Below are 23608 nucleotides of genomic sequence, written 5' to 3' on the forward strand. Positions count from 1 at the left end.
CTAAGTCAAAAAGGCTCATTTGCTTCCTCCTAGTTTTTCCTACAGCAGATAATCCTGTTCGCAATGAAAACAAATCTCAACTGCCTTGAAACACCTGCAGGTCTCAGACGTGTACCCTGCTGCACTAACCACACAGATTCAAATGAAGGTAATTCATCAACAACAGGAGCAGGGGGAACTGTACGAGTTCATCTTATTAATGTGCACCTGCGCAATCAGCCTTTCATGTCACGGGATGACAGAATAGAGGATCAGAGTCTGGCAGACACACAAAAAAGGCTAAATGTATGTATGTGAATGCATGTTTAACAGTGAGGTGAAGTGAAAACATGTCCATGCCTCAGCACCCACACACAAACACAGTGTGCTCCCCCAGCTGTTCCTTTGGGGGTCTGGATCAGACAGCTGTCCCTCTGGTCTGAACAGAGCGCACACTGTTCTGAAAAAAAAACACGCTCAGCACATTGTTCAGAGGTCTCTCACCCTCTCTCGCTCTCTCTCTTTCTCTCTCTCTCAGCGGGGTTCTGTCAGGCAGGCCAAACAAAGACACTGGAAACACCCAACACTGGCACAGACAGCCACAATGAGCATGGTAATAACACATGCAGTGGCAAAAAAAAGACTACTCTACCTCAGCCTCAAAGACAGTGGAGCAGATGCTTTAGAGATGCAATTAACGATTTCAATCATTTTCAATCTATTGTAGATTTTTGAATGAAACTAATTATCCTGTGTATAAAGAATCAGCTCCATGTGATGTCTTAAAATTGCTTTCTTAGTCTGTGCAGCAGCAGGAAAAAGTCCCCAAATTCTTGACTTTTTTCATTTCAAAGTCATAAATAAATTATGAAAATGATAAAAGATATATAACAAATTATAGATTAATTGACTGATAAGTTCAACACCAAAAAAGGGCTAGCTCATGAAATTGAGCTTGAGAACATCTTAAGTGAAAGCAAAAAGATGAGGAAACGAAAAAATGAAGGACAGACAGGATGACTCACCTAGACCAGACGTGTAGATGGCTTTCACAGACTTCTTCATCTTGTACAGAACACTGCGGTCCACATCCAAGGCCTGAAGAGACAGACACACAAATAGAATAACTCATTTAGATTGTGGATGTTGAAGTTGAAGTGTGTTTTATAATGATAAAATTACTCTTTTTGTCAATGGAGTCTGGTGAATTTGGAGATATAGCGGCTGTTTCTGGTCAAACAAAAAGGATTTTAAAAAACAAGCACTTTTAGTGGATTTACTTTGACAGTCGAAGCTGCCCTTAAGGCTTACATTGTAGACATTGCAGCCCATGTCTTGGTGATGGTGATCTAATTCCTATTCTAAAGCCTTTTGCACCTAGTCATTTACACACCAAAATATGTAAACATAAGGCCCAGGTCTAAAAATACTGGAATTTCCCTGTTAAATTTATCACATAAAAGGTATTTTGTACATGGTGATATATGAATTAATTTGTCTATTATTCCATCTGACACAAGATTCAGAGGCATTGCTCCCTAAGATGAGGATCTTACAAACAAGAAGCGACCACAGTAACAGAAACACCTGAATATATAATGTATTTTCATTTTGCCATTTCATTCCACTTCATTCATTCAGTAGTTATCTCTCTAAATTGTCCTTAACACATGCTGTACAGCAACGTCAATTTAATCCACAATTGTGATTTTTCTGACGCCATTTCCCAAAAATGTTGGAGGATGAAGTCCCCATTTTTAATCCCACCTACAAAGCTAAGATTTGTCGACTGGGCTGCCATTCAGAGGTACAGAACCAGGTAAGTACTCTGATGCAACAGCTTTTCAGTAAACCTGTATATGACCTTTGTAAAGTTGACACTGCTCCGAGTGTCAATTCAACTCTGATGTCATTCTTTGAGATCACATGGAGTTGAATTATATTGTTTGGTGTTCTTGTTGTCCACGGCTGAAGGCATGCCTCCGCCCTGTGGTGGGTACAGTTTGTGTATGTGTGTGTGTGTGTCTGTGTGTGTGTGTGCGCAAGCACGTGCCTGTATGCCATCTCCTCTCTGGCTGCAAGTAATGAATTATTCAAGGCAAAGCTAAGAATAGACCTGCGCTCCCTCGTCAGTCATTGTGTTAGTTTGTGTGTGTGTGTGTGTGTATCAGTATAATAGCTTGTAGGACAAGAGCAGTGAGCATCTGAGGTCCCTTACATGAAGGACATACACGGGCACACACACAGAAACCTATGAATAACCACAGTCACACACCCTTTCACATGCATTGAGCCTAGACTTACACACTAACCAGAAAAAAACACTGAAAGTCCAGCTGAGACAATGCAGCACTGTAGAAGTGATGAGTGAGGGAGTCTCTCGGGATGAGGGGGATTTGGGGAAATTAGTTTTTAGGGGCTTTATTAAGTACGTTCGCCCAACCGGGCCAAAGCCGGCGCCACTTTTCCCTGCTCTGCTCCCCGGGTCGGCTGACACATATCAGACCCCCTTGACCCTCTGAAAACAAAACCACACAATGGCTACCATTCAGCTGCAAAACACACACACCCATACTGTACACACACACACACACACACACACACACACACACACACACACACACACACACACACACACACACACACACACACACACACACACACTAGATGTAATGACAAATATATTAAATCCATAAATCGGTGCTGTATTAATATCCAAGTTATGAGCGGTTTGCTATCACAGAGTGGAAGAAGCACTCAGCACTTAGTTTTCCCCAGAGTCATATTTCACACACACACACACACTTGCAAAGATACACACAAAAGGAACAAAGACAGGAGTCAGCGACTTTGAAGGGAAAATTAAGTGTCACTAGTAGAGAGAAAGGCAGAAGAAGAAGCTCAGAGAAAAGACAAGAACATTGACACTGTGCTCTTTCACTCTGCTATCAATGGTGGCTCATAGGGGCCACCTATGAAGTGTGGCAAAGGAAACCAGTCAGTCTGTTGGGGTATACAGTTTCACTGGATGGAGTCAGTGGAGAGGAAAGATAATGGGGGAAAAATATCCAAATGAAGCCGGCCCAATCTAGAATTGTCTGATCAAGTGAAGGACACATCTGTCCTTTTGCATTTATCTCTATTCCAGTGTATCGCCATCTGCAAGGTTAACCACAGTGGCATCATAGACTGAGGCGAATCTTTAAATATCTAGTAATGACATTTACGGGATAAGATGCACAGAGATTTTCAAGTTGGGAAAAGAAGAGACAAACTGCCTAATCTGTAACAATAAGGTGCTAATGTGTGTTAAAAAATAAAATCACAGCTGCACTGGAATCTAGACACCAGGCTGAAGTTAGTTTGACAATCACCAACCTACACACAATTTTCCCATTACAGAAAATTTTGACAAGACAGAGTAGGAAAAGCACAGGCATAAATAATATAAATGCTGGCCGAATTCAATTTAGCTACTTCAGATTCAAGGTCCTGGCATTGTGTATGCTGAGTCACTGTCTAACTGTCTTGGATTACTGGGATACTTGCTGGTGCTGATGCTGGTGCCGCAGCTTTCCAATCCATCAGCTCGGCCGTCAAAAACAATCTGGCTGTCAATTTGCAGTGCTGAACTCCTCTGAGAGACCAGAAAAAGTCTACAACAGAGGAGGCTGTTATACAATGTATTCTGATGCACTTTTGTCATTCTGGATATAAAGTTGTCGTTGTGTTTCTCATTGCGATGATGCAAAAGATACCTTGAAATCAGATTTCTATAAAAGCACTGCATGCTTATTTGCCAACTTTAAAAAAAAAAAAAAAAAGGATTTGGGTTTGGTAGTCTCAATAAGGCAAAAGAGTGGTAAATCACAACCCTTTTCCCAACATACGTGTGTCCTTACAGCTACACTTCCAGACAGCAGCAGTGCTTCGTAAAAGTAACACATGCTAAAAATAAAATGTGATGTTTTTCACCAAAGGAACTGTGCAAATTAAAAGAAGCCAACCAGGAGCTCCTTGTTCCTCTGAGTAAAAGTAAGACTTACACTGCTGTGGTTTTACTTCCTTCAGCTCCTGTTAACCGTCTCATCTGTTACATATGCCATTATCCCATTAGTTCTGTCTGGCTCAGACAGACTCCCCTGACTGCAGCTAAGACCCCACACAGCCATGCGTGTCTGCATACTGTCAAACGTGCATTTTCAAAATAAAACGCAGAGATAAAGAGTGAGAGAAATACAGCCGCTCTATCTCTATCTCTGTCTACACCCGACCACACAAAGACTTTTAAAAAGGTAACTGGAGACGAGTCTACGCGTTTTCTCACCAGAGCTGATACCACCCTCTGCTCTGTGTTAAATATACTCTCAATACTCAGAGCGAAAGCCTTAACAGCACTGAAAGCACATCTTCTTGTATCTGAGCTTCTGTGAGACTGTAAAAGGCTTGATAGTGGATCTGCAATCATAGAGTATATGATTCTGGGGCCCCAAAAAAAGACAGATAAATCATCTATTTGGACAAAAAGTTTCAGTGCAGAGAGTAATTAAAAAATGAGCCAATAAAATGTACTTGAAACTGTGATTTATTTATTGATTATTTGATGCTGTGAGTGTGTTCTGCGTGGAGGATGTGAGGTCAACCAAGGGTGAGCTACTGAGGTCAAAGCATGCAACGGAGTTTAACAGCTGAGTGGTGCACATAATCAATTCAATACCAGACTGTCTGTGTGTGTTTGATTCAGAATTTTCAAAGAGAACGGCAAAATTGTGTCTGTTTGACACAACAGATGTCCTGTAATGTGACATGCCTTACTGTTCATGGCCGTCTGCGCTTAAATATTGGTTAAACGCAGGTCACATATTCTTGTAGTCAAGCATGGTATCTAAACTTCAAAACATACAAAGATCTGACAAAGGAGGAGGTAAACAGAAACGCAGCACTCTGACCAACTCAGCTGGGTTTCCTGGCAGTAGTGTTAATGTTTTTGTGGAGTAAGACAAGCCAAATAGACAGAGGATTTATAGCAGTCTGGTCACTAAAGCTTTTGGTGCATATGCTCCATCAACACAGAAGGCAGCTGTGTGTTTTGCTCAATAGCATGTAACTGCTTTGTACAGTACACTGCAACTATGCAACCTCTTCTTACTGGTTGTGTCAGATAACCTTTATTAACCTCGTAATAATCACCAAAATGTGAAGGAAAACGTATCACCTCTTATTCCAAATACGTTTTAAGTGAAGTTATTCTGGGATGCTCCCAGCTACGAGTGTGTTCAAAGCACTAAATCTGCTTGATTTGGGGGGAGTGCTGGTGATGAACATCACTGTCCCACAATGCAAGTGCAAAAGAGAAATAGAGGAGCTACTAACTGCTTCAAAAAATGTAATACATTTGCAGATGGTGGTGAAACTGCTTCCGGAAGAAACTGAGGAAAAAAGCAGTATTGGATGTTGGCAGTTAAGTCACAGTTTGATTGACGACCGTTGGTGCACATTGTGTCATTTCCTATGAGTATAAAATAATGTTACAGTGATTAAAACGCTCCACTGTCAACTTGGTAGCCTCTACTTGACCTCAACAAAACGTCAGTAACCAGCCTGTGAATCCATCTGACCAGCAGAAGCCTTACACGCACATCAACACAGACATCACAGCACCCATTGACCCAAGGTTTTTCCTCGCTTTCAAAAACACGCACATGCAAATCAGGCAGTATCACCCTCCAACAGACCCTTTCAATCTGCAGAGAGTGGTCTGAGGGGGGAAAGGGGCGAGACAAGTGGGGGGCAGACAGGCGGGGTAATAAACCAATCCCAGCTGAACACAACAGAAGCACAGCTCTAAATCATTCACACACACACACGACTGATGATCACTTTCACACATTTCCACTCGGATGTCCTCTAGGCCCCCTCTAAGTGCGAGAACTCTTGTTTTTAGCAGAGGCTGCTCTAAAATGAGACACTTTTAACCCCAAAAAAAACTGTTCACAGCGAGAGGGGAATTCCACCGCCGTGTAGTGTTTCAACAGCGCAGGATCAGAGCTGGATCCTCATACAATAGAGCCAGCCACCGAGCCTGGAGCTGCTTCACAAGCACACTTCATATGACGTTACTGCGATGTCAGCATTTTTTCCTCTCCTATTAGCCGCTCAAAGTAAACTGTGGCTTTCTTCTCCCTTCCTGCTGTTGACCGACTGTTTGGGTCTGAGCCAGAGGAGGAACCCAAACTGAATTGAATTAATCCTCGTCTAAATGTATGGCATCATCATCACCATCATCATCATCATCACTGCGATTACAATCGGGCACCATCTGCTACCAGCCAATCTACAGAGACTATCACAACACTGCTGGGTCATGGGGGTCGTTGCCACAACGATCCATTCGCTTATGGTCGTGCATTTCCTGAATAGTAGAATGTGTCGGGTTACTGATCTCTGTGAGCACAGTACAGACTGATAGCATCAACTGTATAGACAGATAGAGAGGGAAAGAGGATACTGTGAATTTAACTAATTTTGAGGAAGGATGCACAGTAAGATTACAGTATGAATTTATGGCAGAGGGAGTCAGACAAGCTTTTCATCCTGAGAATAAAAAACTCAATGAGATAATGAATAACAAGTGAATAAAAAAGGAATAAAGAAAATAAATGAAGTAAACCCTGAAGAGATTTACCAGGCTTCATAACCACCTTCTATTGGCTTAGCAGCTACCACAACCACCTTCGGGAGGAAAAAACACAGCGTTAGCAGACTAGAGCCCCGAAATAGGTGTAGGTAGGTGTAGGTTTCTGTATAAACTAGCAATTTTGACTGCTGTGCCGAAGCAGAGCTCAGCTGGGTAAGCACAAAGTTTGACTACATGATCCAAACCAGAGGGAAGGAATCCGGTGTGCTTAGCCCAGCATTTGCCAAGGTCTTTAAAACCAAAACAAGACAGGGAAATTGGCAAAAGAGGGTCATCAAGTCTTCTCATAGGGCAGACATTGTCCACTTTTTGAGTTGTTCACATAAACATTAAAAGTCCCTTTATACAGCTACAACCCACGAGGAATGCAAAGCTAATTCTGGGTCAAGAAATTTGGTTTGGATGAGTTTCCCAAAAAAGTGCACTTTTCTGGTGAAACACTACCACAATTCAGACAAGACCGATGAGGCAAAAGAGTGACATACAGCTGCAGACAACAATTACTTTCATTATTGATGTATTTGCTGGACACAAAGAAAATTAACTGCCAACTATTTTCAAACTAGATTGATCATTTTAGTCATTTCTCAACCAGAAAATGTCTGATGCTGGTTCCAGCTTCTTAAATCTGAAGATTTGCAACTTTTCTTTGTCTTTTATGATAGCAAATGAAGGGTTTTTGACTGTTGTTTAGAAAAAAGAAGAATTTTAAGACATCACTTTGGGCTCTAGGAAACTGTGATGAGTATGTTTTTACAATTCTTTAACATTTTATAGACTTAATGATAAATTGATGAATTGGCAGCAGAATAGACAATAAAAATAGCTGTAAAATTCAGCTCTGGTCTATGAAAAATAATGAAAAATACACATCACAAAGACAGAGGAATGAGGCAGTGTGTTTGTGTGTGTGCGTAGGAGAGAGGTTTGCATCTTTACAGCATGAATCATAATTAAATGATGATACTAAAATGTTTAAGAGAGTGTTAAAAAGGTGATGTTATCATTAACATTTTTTTGTTGTTAATTTCCCTCCTTATTTTTTCATAATTTAATCGTGCTTTGGCATCACATATTAAATTAAATGGCAATAAAGCCTAATGGATTTTTAAATTCCCTTAATAAAATAACGATCAGCTCTTTCTCTAAGACAAAAGGTCGTTTTAAGCACTCCAACTGAGACTAATATGTAAGCCTCTGTGAACAAAAGCCTGCGTTCACATGAAAACAGGGGGACAGGGAGGAGGGGAAGACGCTGCTGACTACATGAAAAGTGAGTCCGGCTAACAAGCCTGTTTTAATGCAGTGCTCTCCACCTCTTACTCTGCCGTCTGAAGAAGAAAGACATTCCTGGATGATTGCATGCTGGAGTGACTGACAGACAAGACAGAGACCCAGCCCCATTGTTCCTGCCGACTTAAATATCTGCTGATGACAGCATGTCTGCCTGGCAAGACGCTGTCCCGCTTTCCTCGGAGGCCCCATCACCATACAGCACACACATGTCCAATTATAACAAAACACAATCCAAGCAATCCTCTTCTGTCTGTAGTATTGCTATTGTCATCACCACACACTTCTTTAAAGCTGACGCACACATACACATCTGGGTTCTGTCTGGTAGCTCTTTATAACTCGTCTCCTAAACTTGTCTAACCCTTTAAGCCCTCCCCTTGTGAGGGAACGATCTGCCACATACTGTGGAAATCAGGCTGCAGTCTGGGGTGTAATTATCCAATTTATTTGGTGCATGTGTGGGTACAGTATCTGTGATGCCTGTGGTGGGTTGTAAAACCATGTTTCATGAAGGTGCCAGATGTTACAAGACAAACCCAAACAAACTTCGCCCCTCAGAGAAAACTACTAAAACATCTAGGAGTGTGTTAAAAGAGCGAGCTCATGTATAACTCATACACACTCACACCATAAATAATGGTTTTAATGTGAAAATCATGGGTAAGACTTGACATCACGTTAATCATATTTATTTCATCACAGTGTGTGCGGTCAGTCCACAATGTTTGGAGAAGCAGGAAAAAGTGAAACTGGATCTCAAAGGGAGGCAGTTGTAATTTATTTTCCTCTTTGATCAATTTTCAGATAAACAACTGAGGCTGGCAGCGGCACCGTCACAATATCCCTCCATCGCTCCACAAAATTACAGATGAACTGTGATATTTTCACAAAAAGCCAAAACTGAGTAAAAGCGGTTATAAAAGTCTGACCAACAGCAGTATATCATGATATTTTGAGTAGCGACAAGTGTTTAGTACCTTTCTACAAAGGCGCAGGATCAACACTAACTTTTAAAAGTGGTTGCCAATTTCTGCTGAGCCCTGGAGTGTCAGTATTCTTCAAATAAAGTGTTTGTCAGATTTGCTGAACAGCATCTGAGACTACATTCATATTGATAATGTGATAATGTATACCCAGAGGTGAGGAACTGTGCAGTAATTTAACCCTTACGATCAAACACTCTCTCCATTTCCACACAACTACTTAAACAGCATATACACCTTTAAAAGAGAGACTGTGCTCGCAATTATGATTTTCAAAATTGATCACTTATCCCCCCTTCTATGACTGAGCCTTCTGCCCTACCATTTGTAAGAGCTATAAGCACTTTTACCTACAATAATTCATATGAACCAGCTACTTTCAAGCATACACCAGCCTTAAAGGCACAATCCATTATTAGAACTGTCAAGATGGTTGCCCACATACATAACTCTGCCTCCTCACTCCTACAACACAGCAGCAGCACATAGCATCACCATTGGGTGTTAACAGGGAGGACACATCATAAACCAGCATGAAATACCACAATTCTGTTCTCCTGGCAGCAAGCCAGTTCTGTTAGTTCACCTGAGAGCAATCTATGGAGAATTTCCCTGCAGAAAAATAAATAACCGTCATATCATTAGTAAGCAGACTTGTCCGCTACATTACAGAATGAGAAGCGTCAGCTTTTCTGCAGGTGTGGCGTTAAAGTGGGCGCCCGGTGCTATCTATGTACTGCTGGCCAGCTCTCGGCCAGACACAGAGCTGCCGTCTATGGCTCCACATGTTACAGTCCGGGTAAACACAGGAAGGGCGCTTTCTTTCTTCCTCAACATCCACAGGAGAAAAGCTGTGAGTCATTCAAAACATATGTCAAATATACAGTTCAACCCTGCAGCCATCAAAGAGAAGGTAGATCCCTGAGGAAGCTGTGCTTGAGTCGAGCTTTTCACTGAAGCACAAACTTTTTCTGTTACTTCTGTCTGCTTAGGATGAAACCGCCAAAAAAACAATTCTTAAATAAAGTCTGAGTCCATTCAACAGACCCAGAACTGCATATCCACATCAACTGTAAAAAAAATCTATCTGTAAACACCCTCTCAAGTGTTTCATTCACAACTTTTCTCCATGCTGAGTGAGTAAAGTCAATGTTTGGATAGAAGTGGGTCCCTTCGAGACGACCGCTAACAGGCCATGGTTGCAGGGTTTCTCTGTTCTCTCAGACAGCTGAGATCTGTGTAGTCAGCCTGCCCCAGGGGAAGCGTGGAAAACTCCAGCATGCAAGTTCAGTGGAAGTGTGGGACAGAGAGCAAGGGAGGGGGATGGGGAGGGTGCTTTTTACTATGTCATAAGACTGTCTGACACGAGCTCATTTATACGCACAAACACACTGCACCACAAAGCTGAGGAAGCTGCTTGAGTGATGAAAATGTACATCTTTTTAAAGCAGAGATTTGTCATTAACCAAAAAAAAAAAAGCAAAACTTTCTTTGTGGCATAGGACTTTTTTGGTTCCATTTCTTTCCAGGTTTTCCTGCCTGACTGATCTCATCTACCTATAAGCCTTGTGATATTTTAGCACTGGGACACTTGGTGCTTTACAGCTCCTTAGTGACCACTACAAAGACCAATGTTGGACCAGAGCCTCGACTGCCAGCTGCCAGAAATCACACTGGGATGACAACATCAACAGCAATAATTCAAGTGTTAGAGAGAACAAACTTTCATGTTAACTGCCGAGCCAGTGTACAGGGTGTTTTACGTTTTACAAGGTGAGAGACCCGGGCAGAGCTTTTGTTTCCGAATTGTTTTCCCAGATGGCTCTGCTGCCTCATGGTCATAATACTTCACTTGCAATGGGATTTTTTTCGGTCTGTTACTACTAGTGTCAAATTTACTTAATTGTTTGTCATTGTTCTCAATTCCTGCATTTCTTCAACGATCCTTAAAAAAACGTTCAAAGGGGCAGCTTAAGTGAGAAGAAAGCGCATGAAAACATATGTCAGGCGCCCACGAACATGATGTAGAAAAATCACAGTGGAGACCTGATGGCGCCATGTTTGAAACCTGTTAAAATGGTCTCCCTGACTTAGAGGGGAGTCTTTAATGAAGTTTATAAACTGGCAGGAGACTGTTAAAAATCCAAGTTGGAAGCAGTTGCTCAGAAATAAAGACCAAATGTGGCGGCACTTTGAGGGGAAAAAACTCCGCTGACTTCACCTTGGAGTCTCTCTTTGTATGCGTCACCCTCATGGTGTCAAAGCAGTATAGTGCCAGAGGCAAAGAGCCCAGTGGTTACCACACAGCTCCATATAGTGTGATGATGCCTGAGAGAGAAAGAGGGAAAATGACATGCTTTCTCCTGGAAAATGCTGCAGTAAAACACTACAGAGAGCAAGACTGTGTGTGTGTGTGCTATTGTGAGCTTGAGAGCACACTTCAGTCACACTAAAAAAGACCTTCATTTCAAACAAATCCTTTGAACTCTGCTGGGAACGTAAAAAAATGAAAAGAGTTTCGCTTGACATAAACCCAGCCGCTCAATGAAACAGAGAAAATCCAAGGGTCTAAGACTTCAGGAGAACTTCATCGACATGCTCTACAGATAAAACCTTCATGAGTTCAAACATCAAAGTGTTTCAAGTGCTATTCAAGACCATTTAGATTATGAAAAATTAACAAAATGTCTTTAATCAAAAATGCCTTTTTGCATCATCATACAACTGATCTAGTTTAGTCCTAGCTGAGTTAAAAGCCATCAGACTAAAGTTCTCAAGACCCTCCAAAGAGTTTGTGTTGTACCCAACAGAGAAGTAGTCTGGGTCTGTTCCCTGAGTGAAAGTGACAGCAGGACAACACAACTGTGAGGATTCACCCCTCCCATCCCACCCTGGCCCCAAGCAGAGCCGAGTGGCCAGGACTACAAATCAATGGTGGAGTTCATTAATGAAGAGGCAGGGCCTGTCAGGGAACAATAGCCGTCAACAGCAGCCGTCTCAGACAATCTGGGCCAGGACACTCTGATGGATGAGAAGAGCTTTAAGTTCCCATTTACCCCCCTGTGCCCCTAGTGTCCAACCCCCTAACCACCGTGTAGGACGGAGAGCAGCCAGTCTCCCCTTTCACCTCAATCCCCAACACCATGCTGGACGGAGAGTTTCAGGATCATTTTTGCTCCAACAACCCTCCAATCCAAACAAATCTACCAAGACAATGACCAATCACATCACTCCCAAATCCTGCTGTCCAAGCTCAATGAGGATAGACGGTGTATAAAAGTGAGTAAAATCATATCACACCCTAACAGTCAAGGCTCATCAGGGGATAAGAGAGATCATGGCTTTGAATCGATTGGGAAAGGACCGTGACCTCCGCCCCTGGCAGATCCATGGGGAGGGCTTGTGCATTGTAATGAGGACCGGGACAGAGCCTGTCTCAGATGATAACACAGACGTCCTCTATCCGGCCCTGGAGGCTGGGGAGACACCTCTTATTTCAAACAAAGATCCCATAGGAAACACTGAGGTCCAAAACAGAGGGTGAAAAGGGGCATTGCTTTAACCAAGCTAAGGGTGATCCACCACTGATTCTGAGAATTAGAGTCCCACCATTATCTAGGGTTTAAGTGCAGCCCTTTTGGGCACCACTTAAGCGGAATGAATTTCAAATTAAGATGGAGAACGTTACTTCTTTACTATCTGCTTTTCTTACCTTTTGTATGCATATATGGAAGTACTTCTGGTCCAAAATGATGTGTATTTGCTTGTTTGTTTTTTTAAATCGGAAAAACATTAAACATCATCTCGAGGTAGGACCCCCAAAACCCTCAACAAATACACGCATCTAGGTCTAACACAAACCAAAGAAAAACACTGTTATGGCCAAAACAAATGTGATGCCAGAGCTTCCAAATCCCCTGTTTGGGATCTTTCCCCGAACGATTCTCCTGCTGAGCACACAGCATTCACGTATAGCACCAGGACCTAACTATAAAGTTCTGGTGTACTGCTATCCAAGACCAATTTAATCATTCTTAAAAACAAATCCATCAAGAACACTCGGAAACTCATGAACAATTCTTATTTAAAAACAATTGTTCTCGTGCAGGATTTGAAAGAATGGATGCAGTTGGCTTTGCTTCAATGTACTTGGCCTACTCTGGTGCATTAACTACAGAAAGGCAAAGTCAAGGGACGGTGGGCATGTAGAGTGAGGGTGAAGGGAGGAGACAGGACTGCAGTGATCCTGCCAGAAATCCCATTTCAATTATAGGAAGTATTAAGCTTCTTAGGTGGTATACCGAAGACTTGCCAGAGTGTCTGGGGGTTTGGACTGCTCACTTGAGCCAGACCGCTCATTTAGGCCATGTGTGCGTAAGAGCTCATAGATCCATCTGTGTGTCTCTAAAGCTATTAGACGTGGCTTGTCCCTGCATCGATAATCCGACTGTCTGAAGCCTTGTTAAAACTTTCCTCCAGGCCACCTGTTGCAGGGGGGCAGCTGTTGTCCCCAGCCAGGCCACAGCCGTTCACAACAACCTTGCCTGGAATGGGGGGGGGGGGGGGGGGATCGGGGCAGGAGAAGGCCAGGAGAAGGCCAGCCTTTCCTTGACTCAGGAATTACTCCAGTATCAACACAAGCTGATAGACTGACACATGGAGAAGAGTTACGAGAGCACACTTGCTTTCGGATGTTAACACAGCAGCCATAAACGGTTGTACTTTAAATGAGACGTTTCAGCACAAAGGAGTAGTAGAAAGCAAGTGTTTTATTCTGCACTGAACCAGTTATGCAAAAACAGAACAGCATAGCCACTGAGGCAGCTGGGAATTAAATGAAACATCACCTTGTGTTAACAGAAGATAATGGTTCATGTCAGGGTAAAGCATGAACCTCAAACAACCAGTGGCCTGAGATTAAGCTTAGAGCCACTATAAAGAGATGAGACTAAGGACACTCACAGCAGGCACTTATCTACTGCTTTTTTAACACTCATGAGTTCACTGAGAATCTACAAACCATTTTACAACCCCCATTACCTTGTTGTACTCGAGCATGAAAGCTAGAAACAGTCCATGAGAAGCAGACTGAACCCTGGTGTTTCCTGCACAGCCAACAGTTGCCTGCCGCTGCTGTAAATACCATCACCATTCCCAGATATACTCCCTAATAATCGCTCAACAAAACCAAGCAACAAGGCAGTGTGCCTTACAAGTGCATAGCTGGCATACCAGTTTGATGGACCACTGTTGGATGAAATAATAGCCAGATGGAAGACTAATGACGCTAGCCTTTAGGACTGAGTTCTCCCCCTCAACACCAGTAATGGCCCATGAAAAGCTGACTTGGCTATAAATAACCGTTATTCATCGGCAAAAAATGAATAAACCGGACAAAGGGATATAGGACAGAGGCAGAGGCCTAGTGGATGGGTGGGTTTCTGGCACTATATAAGGGAGGATATAGCCCATGAAGCTATTTTCTTTCTAGAGAATAGGGGCTATGATTACAGCAGCATTATTAATGGTAGGGCTGCACGATGTTACACTGACTTTGTGATGTTTTGGTTTTCTTCAATACATATTGCATTATATAAAAAACACAGGACTTTCCCCAGATAACTTGAATTGCTCCATTTGGAAAGCATCAATCATTATAAAATGATTAGGGTGATTTTGTAGGGGAGTGCATTTTATCAAAGAAACAAAACAGGCCCTGTTTTGTTTGATAAAGCGATGAAGAATGATTGCGATGGGTGGTTCGCTGTGTACACAAGCAACAAACTCCCATGTATCCAAGAATCCAAGAAATGTATTTGATATCAGACAGACCTCTCTGCTAGACTAGTCATGGGAAATGAGAATCTTGCGAGTTTTGGTTTTTGTATCAAGCAGCAAAAAAGTTGCAGCATGACCCAAGTTAATTTAAGTTAATTTAATGCCCCGCAATGTGACTATTGCGCATGCACACATTGCGATTTTGATCTTGAAACAAAATATTGTACAGCCTTAGTTGATGGTTATTTGGGCTCAATCAGGGCACAGAATGCCACATTTTTCTTAGTCACAAATCGCAAAGGAAGTCCATAATAAGATCTCACCAATGCCATGATCTCAAGAAACTAAATGTCCTATGCTTTAATATTTTATTAAATTTGTCCGGTGTGTGCTGTTTTGTATGTTTTTCTTTTGAGCTGTGTGTATGAATGCTGTGGTTTGTGGTACTGGTGATGCTATTTACTTGTCCCTGTAGAAATAAACACTACTTAAATGCATAGGGCTAGAGAGAGAGCCATGCTGAGGACATCAAGTATAGAATATTGCTTATGGGCCGGGAGAGTCTGAAACAACTTTGGGATATTTGTATTCATGCAGCAATAACAGGGGATGTCCGAGACCGCATTAAAAGCAAGCACTCTACCTGTCAAGCAACTGTGAATTACAAAGCAGCTGTATTGTCATGAAAGATATTATGTGTCTGTCTGAGCAGCTATGTGCAGCTGACAGACTGATCAAAGGGCTACAATGGTGACAACACAAAAGCTTGTCTAGAATGTCAAGTAGTGACGGCTGTTTTGCAGCCACAAGCCCTAATACTCAGCAATCTTCTGCAGTCCGCTGGATGAGTCAGATCCGATGCATACTCATTGTATTCAGTTCACGCTTTAAGAGGGCTGTTGATGTAATCCAAAGTGATTCTAACTGATCCACTCTGCCAGGGAATTAATACACTATTCAGGTTTTAAATGCTTGCCACAACCGCTTAGTGAGTGCAACACTGTTATATTACACAAATATACTTGTCTTCATACCTGAGCTAGAAGTGGATGCACTTGAGATTTGTTCAAGGAGACAACTCTATTGATTGCATCATTTCAGGAGTCTCTCTCTGCCCGTCAGGTTTCAGTAACTGGGGCATAAAAACAGTCACAGATGCAAAAATAGACCTAAGATGACTACAGTGTGTGCCAGTTTCCCACTTCAGACAGACATCCAACAGACGTCCTCGTGAGGTTTTATTCGGTGAGACAAAAGCACAGGGGCATTTTCATCAAGATCAATACTTAACACAGAGGTCAGCTCAGCCCTCAGGGCTGATGCCTCCTTCAAATGTGAGGTCATGTTTTAAACACAGAGAGTTGAGAACACAAGTGGCTTTGTGTTAGAGTGGTTTACCTCATGAAAACACTGTTGTTAGGCAACTGACAATAAAAAAAATGTATGTCACCTTTTTAGACTTTTAAATACGGAGAATGATTTGTGTGTTCTGCATTGTGTTTTCTGCATTTCAAGGTCACACTTACGTATAAAAAGTATTTTAAAAACACCAATGGCCAACACCATAAAAGGGAAAACTCTGAAGAGTCTGTGAAGCAAATTAATCTTGAAACTCGGTCACACACAGGACTCGATTTCCAGTCCCTAGGGTAAAGTCTTGTGTATGAGACATCCAACCACCCCAACCATATGGTTCACAGCACAGCCCAGGACAGGAAGACTCATCAATGATATTGGTAGAGTCCAAAGGACACTGAAAAACAACACCCATCCCAGCCACAATCTGTTCACCCTGCTGCCACCCTGGCAAAAGATACAGAAGTGTACGCTGCCATACCACCAGACTACAGAGCAGCTTCAGGCTGTGAGACTCCTGAACTCATCAGTCTACCATGAAAAGTTCATTTTTCGGACTCTAAATTACAACGAAACTTTTATTATGCCATCTTGTGTTGCATACAACAATAACATAAATCTTGAACCTTGGAGATCCTGCCATTTTAAATATCTTGGCATCTGTCAACTCATAAAGTAAGAGCAATCAGACAAATCTCGATTAACTACTTGTCATTCAGAAAATTTGGAATGAAACTTCGAAGGGAAAACCCGATCCTGGAGCTCTTACTTCTGAAAGGTCTGGACTTGGCAGAAGAAAGTCAACGCGAGTGTGGAGGAAGAAAAGCCATGTTTTACAAGAGCACAAAGGGGGGTCGTGACCCAAATCCCAGCATCCTCTTACTGGATAAACAGGTTTTTATTGCTGTGTGGTTTAAGCAACACACACACACAAAACATGCGCGCGCACACACAACACACACACACACACACACACACACACACACACACACACACACACACACACAAGCTCTCTGGATGGCCTCTTAATGCCACACAGTTTAAACTACCAGCCTAATTAAGGTTGTGTCAGATGCAATTAAGTTTAGAAAGAAGTAATTACGCAACATTTGTGGACCCATTTCCGTAAAACCTCTGAGTGCTAGAGTCTCCTGTTAATGTGTTTAAAGGCTTCCTATAAACAATCAGACCCAGGGGTCAGTTTTAAAGGTATTTTCAGAAGATGAGACTGTAAGTGCATCAGCTTTTTAAACAAGGGCAAGCTCAATTTGAAAATAAAAAAACACTGGATGCACTCGATTTTAATACATTTGGGGTGAGATGGTCTGATAAACTGGGAGGGTAAAGCATGTCAAAACATTTACTGAACATATAGCAAAAAGCTCAAAGCAGTGAATATTGCCATTAATTATTGACAGAATCTACACTGAAATGGCACTGTGGACTGAACTGAAAAAACATTCTGTACATGGATTTTATATCTATTATATCTACGATATTGCTGACAAAAAACAAACTTATTGCTTTTAGGATCTGACATTTCTGCCAGCAATAGTGATTTGTGATATGAAGACTACCTGGCTGTCCACGGACACACAGTACACAGGTATGTATGGTTTATAACCCTGTTCTCTGCTTGTCGATAACAGAAAGTAGTATATAAGCCATCTGGAACAACAGATTTACACATTAATCATTCCTGTCTATGAACAAATTAATCTCCCTTGTCAACCACTTACACCCACACAAAAAGTAAACTTGGGTTAAAAAAGAACAGATGTATTTGTGATTTAGAGTGCGAACAAATGTAAGGCTTTGCATGTCTTGGTAAGTAGTGCTGCATATGTGAAAAAAGATGCATAAAGCCTTTTGTGGCTCTGGATTGAGTTGCGTGAAGTCTGATAAATTATCTCGAGAGACGTGACGTCAGTTGGGACTGAAGATAACAAGTTTAAAAATGGAAAAAAAAAAAAAATTCTAGCCCACTCTTCATCTCTGCTTGAGGCTAGCAGCTTGAGGCTACATTACCAGCTACCAGCATAAAACACCCTAATCTGACAGTGTGTTCACACGGTGTCAGAAAAATGAGTTCCCAACTAGGAAAATTCATGTGAACGACCCCTAAAGTCGGAACAACAACTGGGAACTTGCCGGAAATTTTGGTACACTATTTGCCGACTTTGCCAGGATATAAGCCGAAACGTGGTGGAGGTAAGTAAACATTTGGTTAATGGTAAGAAACTTTTAATGAATTCATGTATTGCATATACATTTTTCTCAAGCAATTTGAAATATGCTATTAGGTTGTCACTGTTTGTTGCTGTACACACAGAGTGACCTACATTTAGTTAGAAAAGTTATTTATTATCAATAACGCTGATAACAAGCCAGGTAAAAATGATATTGTAGTTGTTTTGGGGAATGTACTGGTGCAGCTACAAAATAACTTTGTACTAAAAGGTTCAAACTTCAAACAGCTATCAACATGTTTAAAACGCTCTGAGTGATAAAATAACACAACTTTGCAGTGTCCATGTCCATGCAATTAGACTTAAAAGTTCCTGAACACACCAGAGTTGCAAATTTGAAGAAATTCCTTCAAAGTTGATATCATGTTCAAGAGAATCGGACACCATGAGGTCACAGTGATCTTGACCTTTGGCCACCAAAATCTAGCCAGTTCATCCTTCAGTTCCCTCGTGGCGTTCTTGAGATATCATGTTCCCCAAAATAGGTAGGACAGCCCTAATAAGTAAATAAATAAATAAACCTCTTGCCATTGCTATCACGGAGCGGAGACGTAAAAAGAGGATATTTCTAGTTCTGCTGCATCAATTTAAATTATTTTTCTTTAAAAAGCTGTCCATCATGACTCAGACAAAGTTGTCAGCAGAGAACTCTGCAAAAATGCATAGTTGTACTCTACTTTTGCATCCCGATTGCCAAAATAGGCTATACGATGCATATTCTCAAGCAAATGCATGCACATAATATTAGAATGTTTATAAAACAGCGTTTTCCAGTTGATAACATTATAATATCGAGAATATATATGCACTGAAAACAAAATAGGGCAACAGGAGAATGTTTATCAAAACCCTGAAGTCAGCAACAAAACAGACGGCCCATTATCAAAACTCATAGATGCCAACTGGTAAAACAAGACGTCTTGTGAAATGATATGCCAGCCCACTGTAGCATCACAGACCACAGCACTGCTCCAATCAGACTGTCCTCAGCTGTCAGTTCAAGGGTAAAAGCTGAGAAGTGAGCGCTTATATAACAAACCGCTATTCTAGAGAAGGTCGGTATCAGCACAATGTTTGAAAGTCAGCACAATGCTGAAAACAGCAAAACCTGATGTTTTTATTTTCATTCTGACTTCATGAATACACAGTAGGCGGGTGTGTTATCCTATCCAAGGGTGAAAGAGTCATCCTCTTGACAGCTTGTCTATTTTTTCAAGAAATGTTCACAAGAATATAAAAAAAAGAGTTGATTCCTAAACTTCATAGCTACTTGTAGATGCTTGTGTATGTACATATGCAAATGTGTTTTTGTTTTGCGTGCGTGTGTTCGAGATTCCAGGCAGGCTGGCAGACAATAAGTGGAAGTGTTCCCCGTCCACTGCAGTGTTTAATTGGTCAAACAGACCAAAGTGAGCGAGGTCTTGTTGTGCCAACAATAAGGCCTTGTGTTCCCCGAGCCTGAGCGTGGGGAGGTCAATGTGTAACAACAACACGCTACTCTGCAGCTCTGCAACAACAATTCGCAGGCAATTCAGCTCATCTCTATAAAGAAAGCTGCTGAATTGGATTCTCAAGCCAGCAATTACTCCCGAGCTTCTATTTTAAAGAGTAAAATCCACACACTTAGTTGCTGACTTCTACAGAAAAGCACTCTGAGCAGGGCTGTTTTCATTCCCAGTAGCAGATTAATTGCTATTTTAAAACCAGCAGCAGCAGAGGTTTAAATGAAACAGAGTGTAGCAAGGTGTCTGACGCCCACGTGAAGCACCTGTCAGCCAGAGCAGGTGTTTGTCTGGCTCCCTGGCTCAATCCAACACAAACACAGGTTAAAAATAAAGTAGGAGTGCTGATATTAGACGCCAATTTCTTATCTCGTCTCTCAAGCAGTCAGCTTGAATTTACAATTAAAGGTGTGAGCAAAGGCACCAGATCGTCTGTCACGATCCCATTTGGCTGAAAACTTTTCCCCTGTGAGATCAGGCAGAAACGATCCATTTCCTCGCACGACACCTAACATCTGCAAGCGTACTCTTACTAACAGAGCGGAGACACACTAACACACATAATACACCGAGCTGCTCATGTGGGAAATTCTATTTTTACCATGAGGCAGGGCGAGGCTCTGCCATACAGCACACAAAGTAGGGAAACTATAACAAGGGAGGGAGGGAGGCTGTGGAGGGCTGTCAGGGAACAAAGCGGAAGTGTCCTTCCTCCTGATGACCTGCGAGTTAAAGGAAGAACACAGAGTGCTCTCTGTGCACATACAGTGCCATGCAGCTGTACGTCTCCCTCTATCACCGTGGGAATGATCATTCAAACACTACTGAAAAGTGAACAGCACATGTAAATGATTATCCTTTCTGATCACTCTCCACTGCATGTGTTTTCACTCTATTTACCTTTTATTGTCAGTCTATTTCCTAGTGCTTCTACTGTTTGTCTCTACTCTGTGCAAGGACATCTATTACATGTTTGTCCATCCTGGAGGGGGGATCCTGCATCTTTTGCTCTTCTTCCTTTTCCCCCCCAATGAGGGGTCTTTTATGGGAAGGTTTTCCTTATCCAGAAGGAGAGTTTAAGGAGCATGTTGCACAGATTGTAGAGTTTGAGAGAAATTTGTCGTAAATGATTTTGAGCCATATAAATATAACTGACTTGACTAGCCCGACTGATGTGTGATTTTTGGGGCCGATGCTGATACCGATATTAGGAAGTAAAAACTGATATATCGGCCACTATGCACACATTTTCTGCAGTGATCCCTAAAATGTGGTTTTTAAACACATTTGACAAATATATTTAACAGAGACGGGATGTTTTACAGTTTCACAATAAACTTTATTGTTTAAAATAACATCGGTGCAGAGAAACTTACTGAACTAACTGAGCATTTTATAATTATAAGTTATCCCAAGCATGTTTTTCTGCATTATAATCTTTAAAAAAAGAGTTTTCATATCGGCCAATGTGGACACGACACCGATATCGGCAGATAATATCGGCCAAACGATATATCGCTCAAAAACTACAGTATAACCACACTATGGATCTAGGACTGTAATAAATACCCTGATGAACAATGGCTGAGCTAGTGGGAGTAGGAATATGGAGCATGAGGGATGGGGTAAAGGTGGAGTGCAGAGCAGCATCTTTGCACATTGGCCTACTCTGAGCTGACATGAATCATCGAAACTAAAAAAAAGTATGATCCCACATTGTGTCAGTATAATGGGGAGGACTGAGAGAAAACAGGTTTCTTTGAATTGTGGCCAAAGTCACTCACCTCCTCCAGAGCGGTCACTGTATTCCTGCAGTGGGACATCCTGGTGGTGAAGTTAGAGGCAGTCGGCGATTTATAATCTTCATTCGTCTCTGCCACGAACTCTGAAACTGTGATTTGGTCCGGCATAATTAATCCCTTTGCTGATCAGAAGAAGAAGAAGAAACACTCTCAGTAATCCCACTTCTCGTGTGTAGTTTTAGGGCATAAAAGTTCACAGCAGCAGCAGCAGTAGCAGTAGTGTCTCTGAAGGTCCCCGCGGGTAGTGAACCATCTCTGTGTGTTTATGTCATTCCCTTGTTTGTTTCCCAACACGACCCAGTGCAGCGGTGTCGCACGCTGCTGGCTCGAGGAGTTGCCGCTCGCCTCTGCCGCTACAAGGTGGTGGGCTAGGTTAAACCCTCCTGGCTTGCACCCCCACTACTCTCTTTTCATTCACAGGTCGCCCTCTGTTCTCTGCTTCCTCGGTAGAGCCTGCCCTCCTCTCTCGGTGTTCCCGAAGCTCAGACTGCGCGGGGCGGACAACTTCTTCCTCCTAACCCGAGGAACAACAACCAGGCGGTTTTCAACGGGAGCGCAAGAAATTGACAAAGGTAGAGGAGGGGATTCAATGGATGCGCAGCAGCCAATGGGGGGCGCCAGCTGGTAATTGGGAGCCAATCAGGGTCCACGAAAGGCGTGAACTCGTGCTGCCTTCATGTGCTCCGCGTAAACTATGGCGACGCTCTCAATTGCCATTTCTAAAAGTTTTACCAGGCGAGTGAGGCTATGCAAAATAGATTTAACGCCTCATTAAGAAGGGCTGAAAGATAGTTTGTGCAATGTTAAGTGCATTTCATTCAGCCGGCATTAAAAAAGTGTGGCAGTCAGCTTAAAACAGCATGAAAAAGAGCAGACGCTCTGGTCACAAAATGGCAAAACTATTCAACATATGCAGGAGTCTTGAAAATTAAGGAAACACATTCCAGACACAATTGAAAGAGAAACTTTCTCATGAAGTGTTTCCATTACCTTTCTGTAAGTCATGCAGTTGAAGGTGCAATATGTAAGAATCTTTGTAGAAAACAATCAAACAATATCAAAATTATCATTAGAATGTGAAGAAATAGCAATTTTGAATGTGTCTGCGTATTGTGTTGCAGAGATTTCTACTGAAACACCACACCAACACTCCAATTGTGCACTGAACTACCAGTCCAGGCAGCTACATGCATGGCTAACCGAGCTAACCAGCTAACTGTAGCTTTTGAAAGCTGTCTCTCCGTTGATTTGTTTCCTCCTCTTCGTCCTGCTGAGTATGAATTCAACAGATGGCCAATTCTTACATATTGCCTTTATGTTTACGGCTCATAGTTGTGTTTTGTAGTGGTTGCATTTATGTTTTACTGAACTAACCAACTACATGTAAACTGTGGTTTTATAGCATTCAATTACTGCAGTGCATGCAAGCAAACAAGTTGATAATTTTTCCTACATAACTACCCTTGATAACTACCCTCCTTCCTTATTGGTTTCTTTTTCCATATAAATATAGATTCTAGGCCTAATTGACAGTGAGGAAAAACACTTTCAAGCCTGTGTTTAGTTTAAGTGGTATGCTACTTTGTGCAGTTATGGTGGTACGGAAACTTTCATTAACATAACTTGTAAGAAGCAGTAGGCTAGCCTATATTTCCTGGAAGAAAATAACAGTATCTTTTGTTCAAAGACAGCTTTAATGGCTATTTGGTAGGAAATAAGAACAATATTGAATCTATATGAGTGGTATCATATGGGACAACTCAGACATCCTCCATACTATAAGGACCAGAGATGTCATACAAATTTCCCTATTTTCAACTCATGGGGGCACTACATTAATCCAGTGCAGTGTAAACTGTATGTCATAAAATATTTCCAACGGCACTTAAAAGCAGCATTTTCATTACAGCACCACTAGTAGTTTCTTTCTTAAGGTGGAGATACAGAAAGCAGCCAACTGTGTGTA

At 41.9% G+C, this 23608-nt stretch overlaps 1 protein-coding gene across 1 annotated transcript in view; it reads right to left on the reverse strand.

Moving 5' to 3' along the window:
- Window positions 1–22182, reverse strand: part of asap2a (ArfGAP with SH3 domain, ankyrin repeat and PH domain 2a) — a 58544-nt gene extending 36362 nt beyond the window's left edge. The window contains exons 1-2 of the mRNA XM_073483717.1: window positions 21625–22182; window positions 1005–1077 (exon numbers count right to left, since the gene is read on the reverse strand). Of these exons, the coding sequence (XP_073339818.1) occupies window positions 1005–1077; window positions 21625–21750 (199 nt within the window). The 5' untranslated portion in view covers window positions 21751–22182. The remainder of the gene's footprint in view (window positions 1–1004; window positions 1078–21624) is intronic.
- Window positions 22183–23608: the final 1426 nt, after the last annotated feature.

This window comes from Pagrus major, chromosome 16 (genome assembly GCF_040436345.1).
Source record: "Pagrus major chromosome 16, Pma_NU_1.0".
NCBI lineage: Eukaryota > Metazoa > Chordata > Actinopteri > Spariformes > Sparidae > Pagrus > Pagrus major.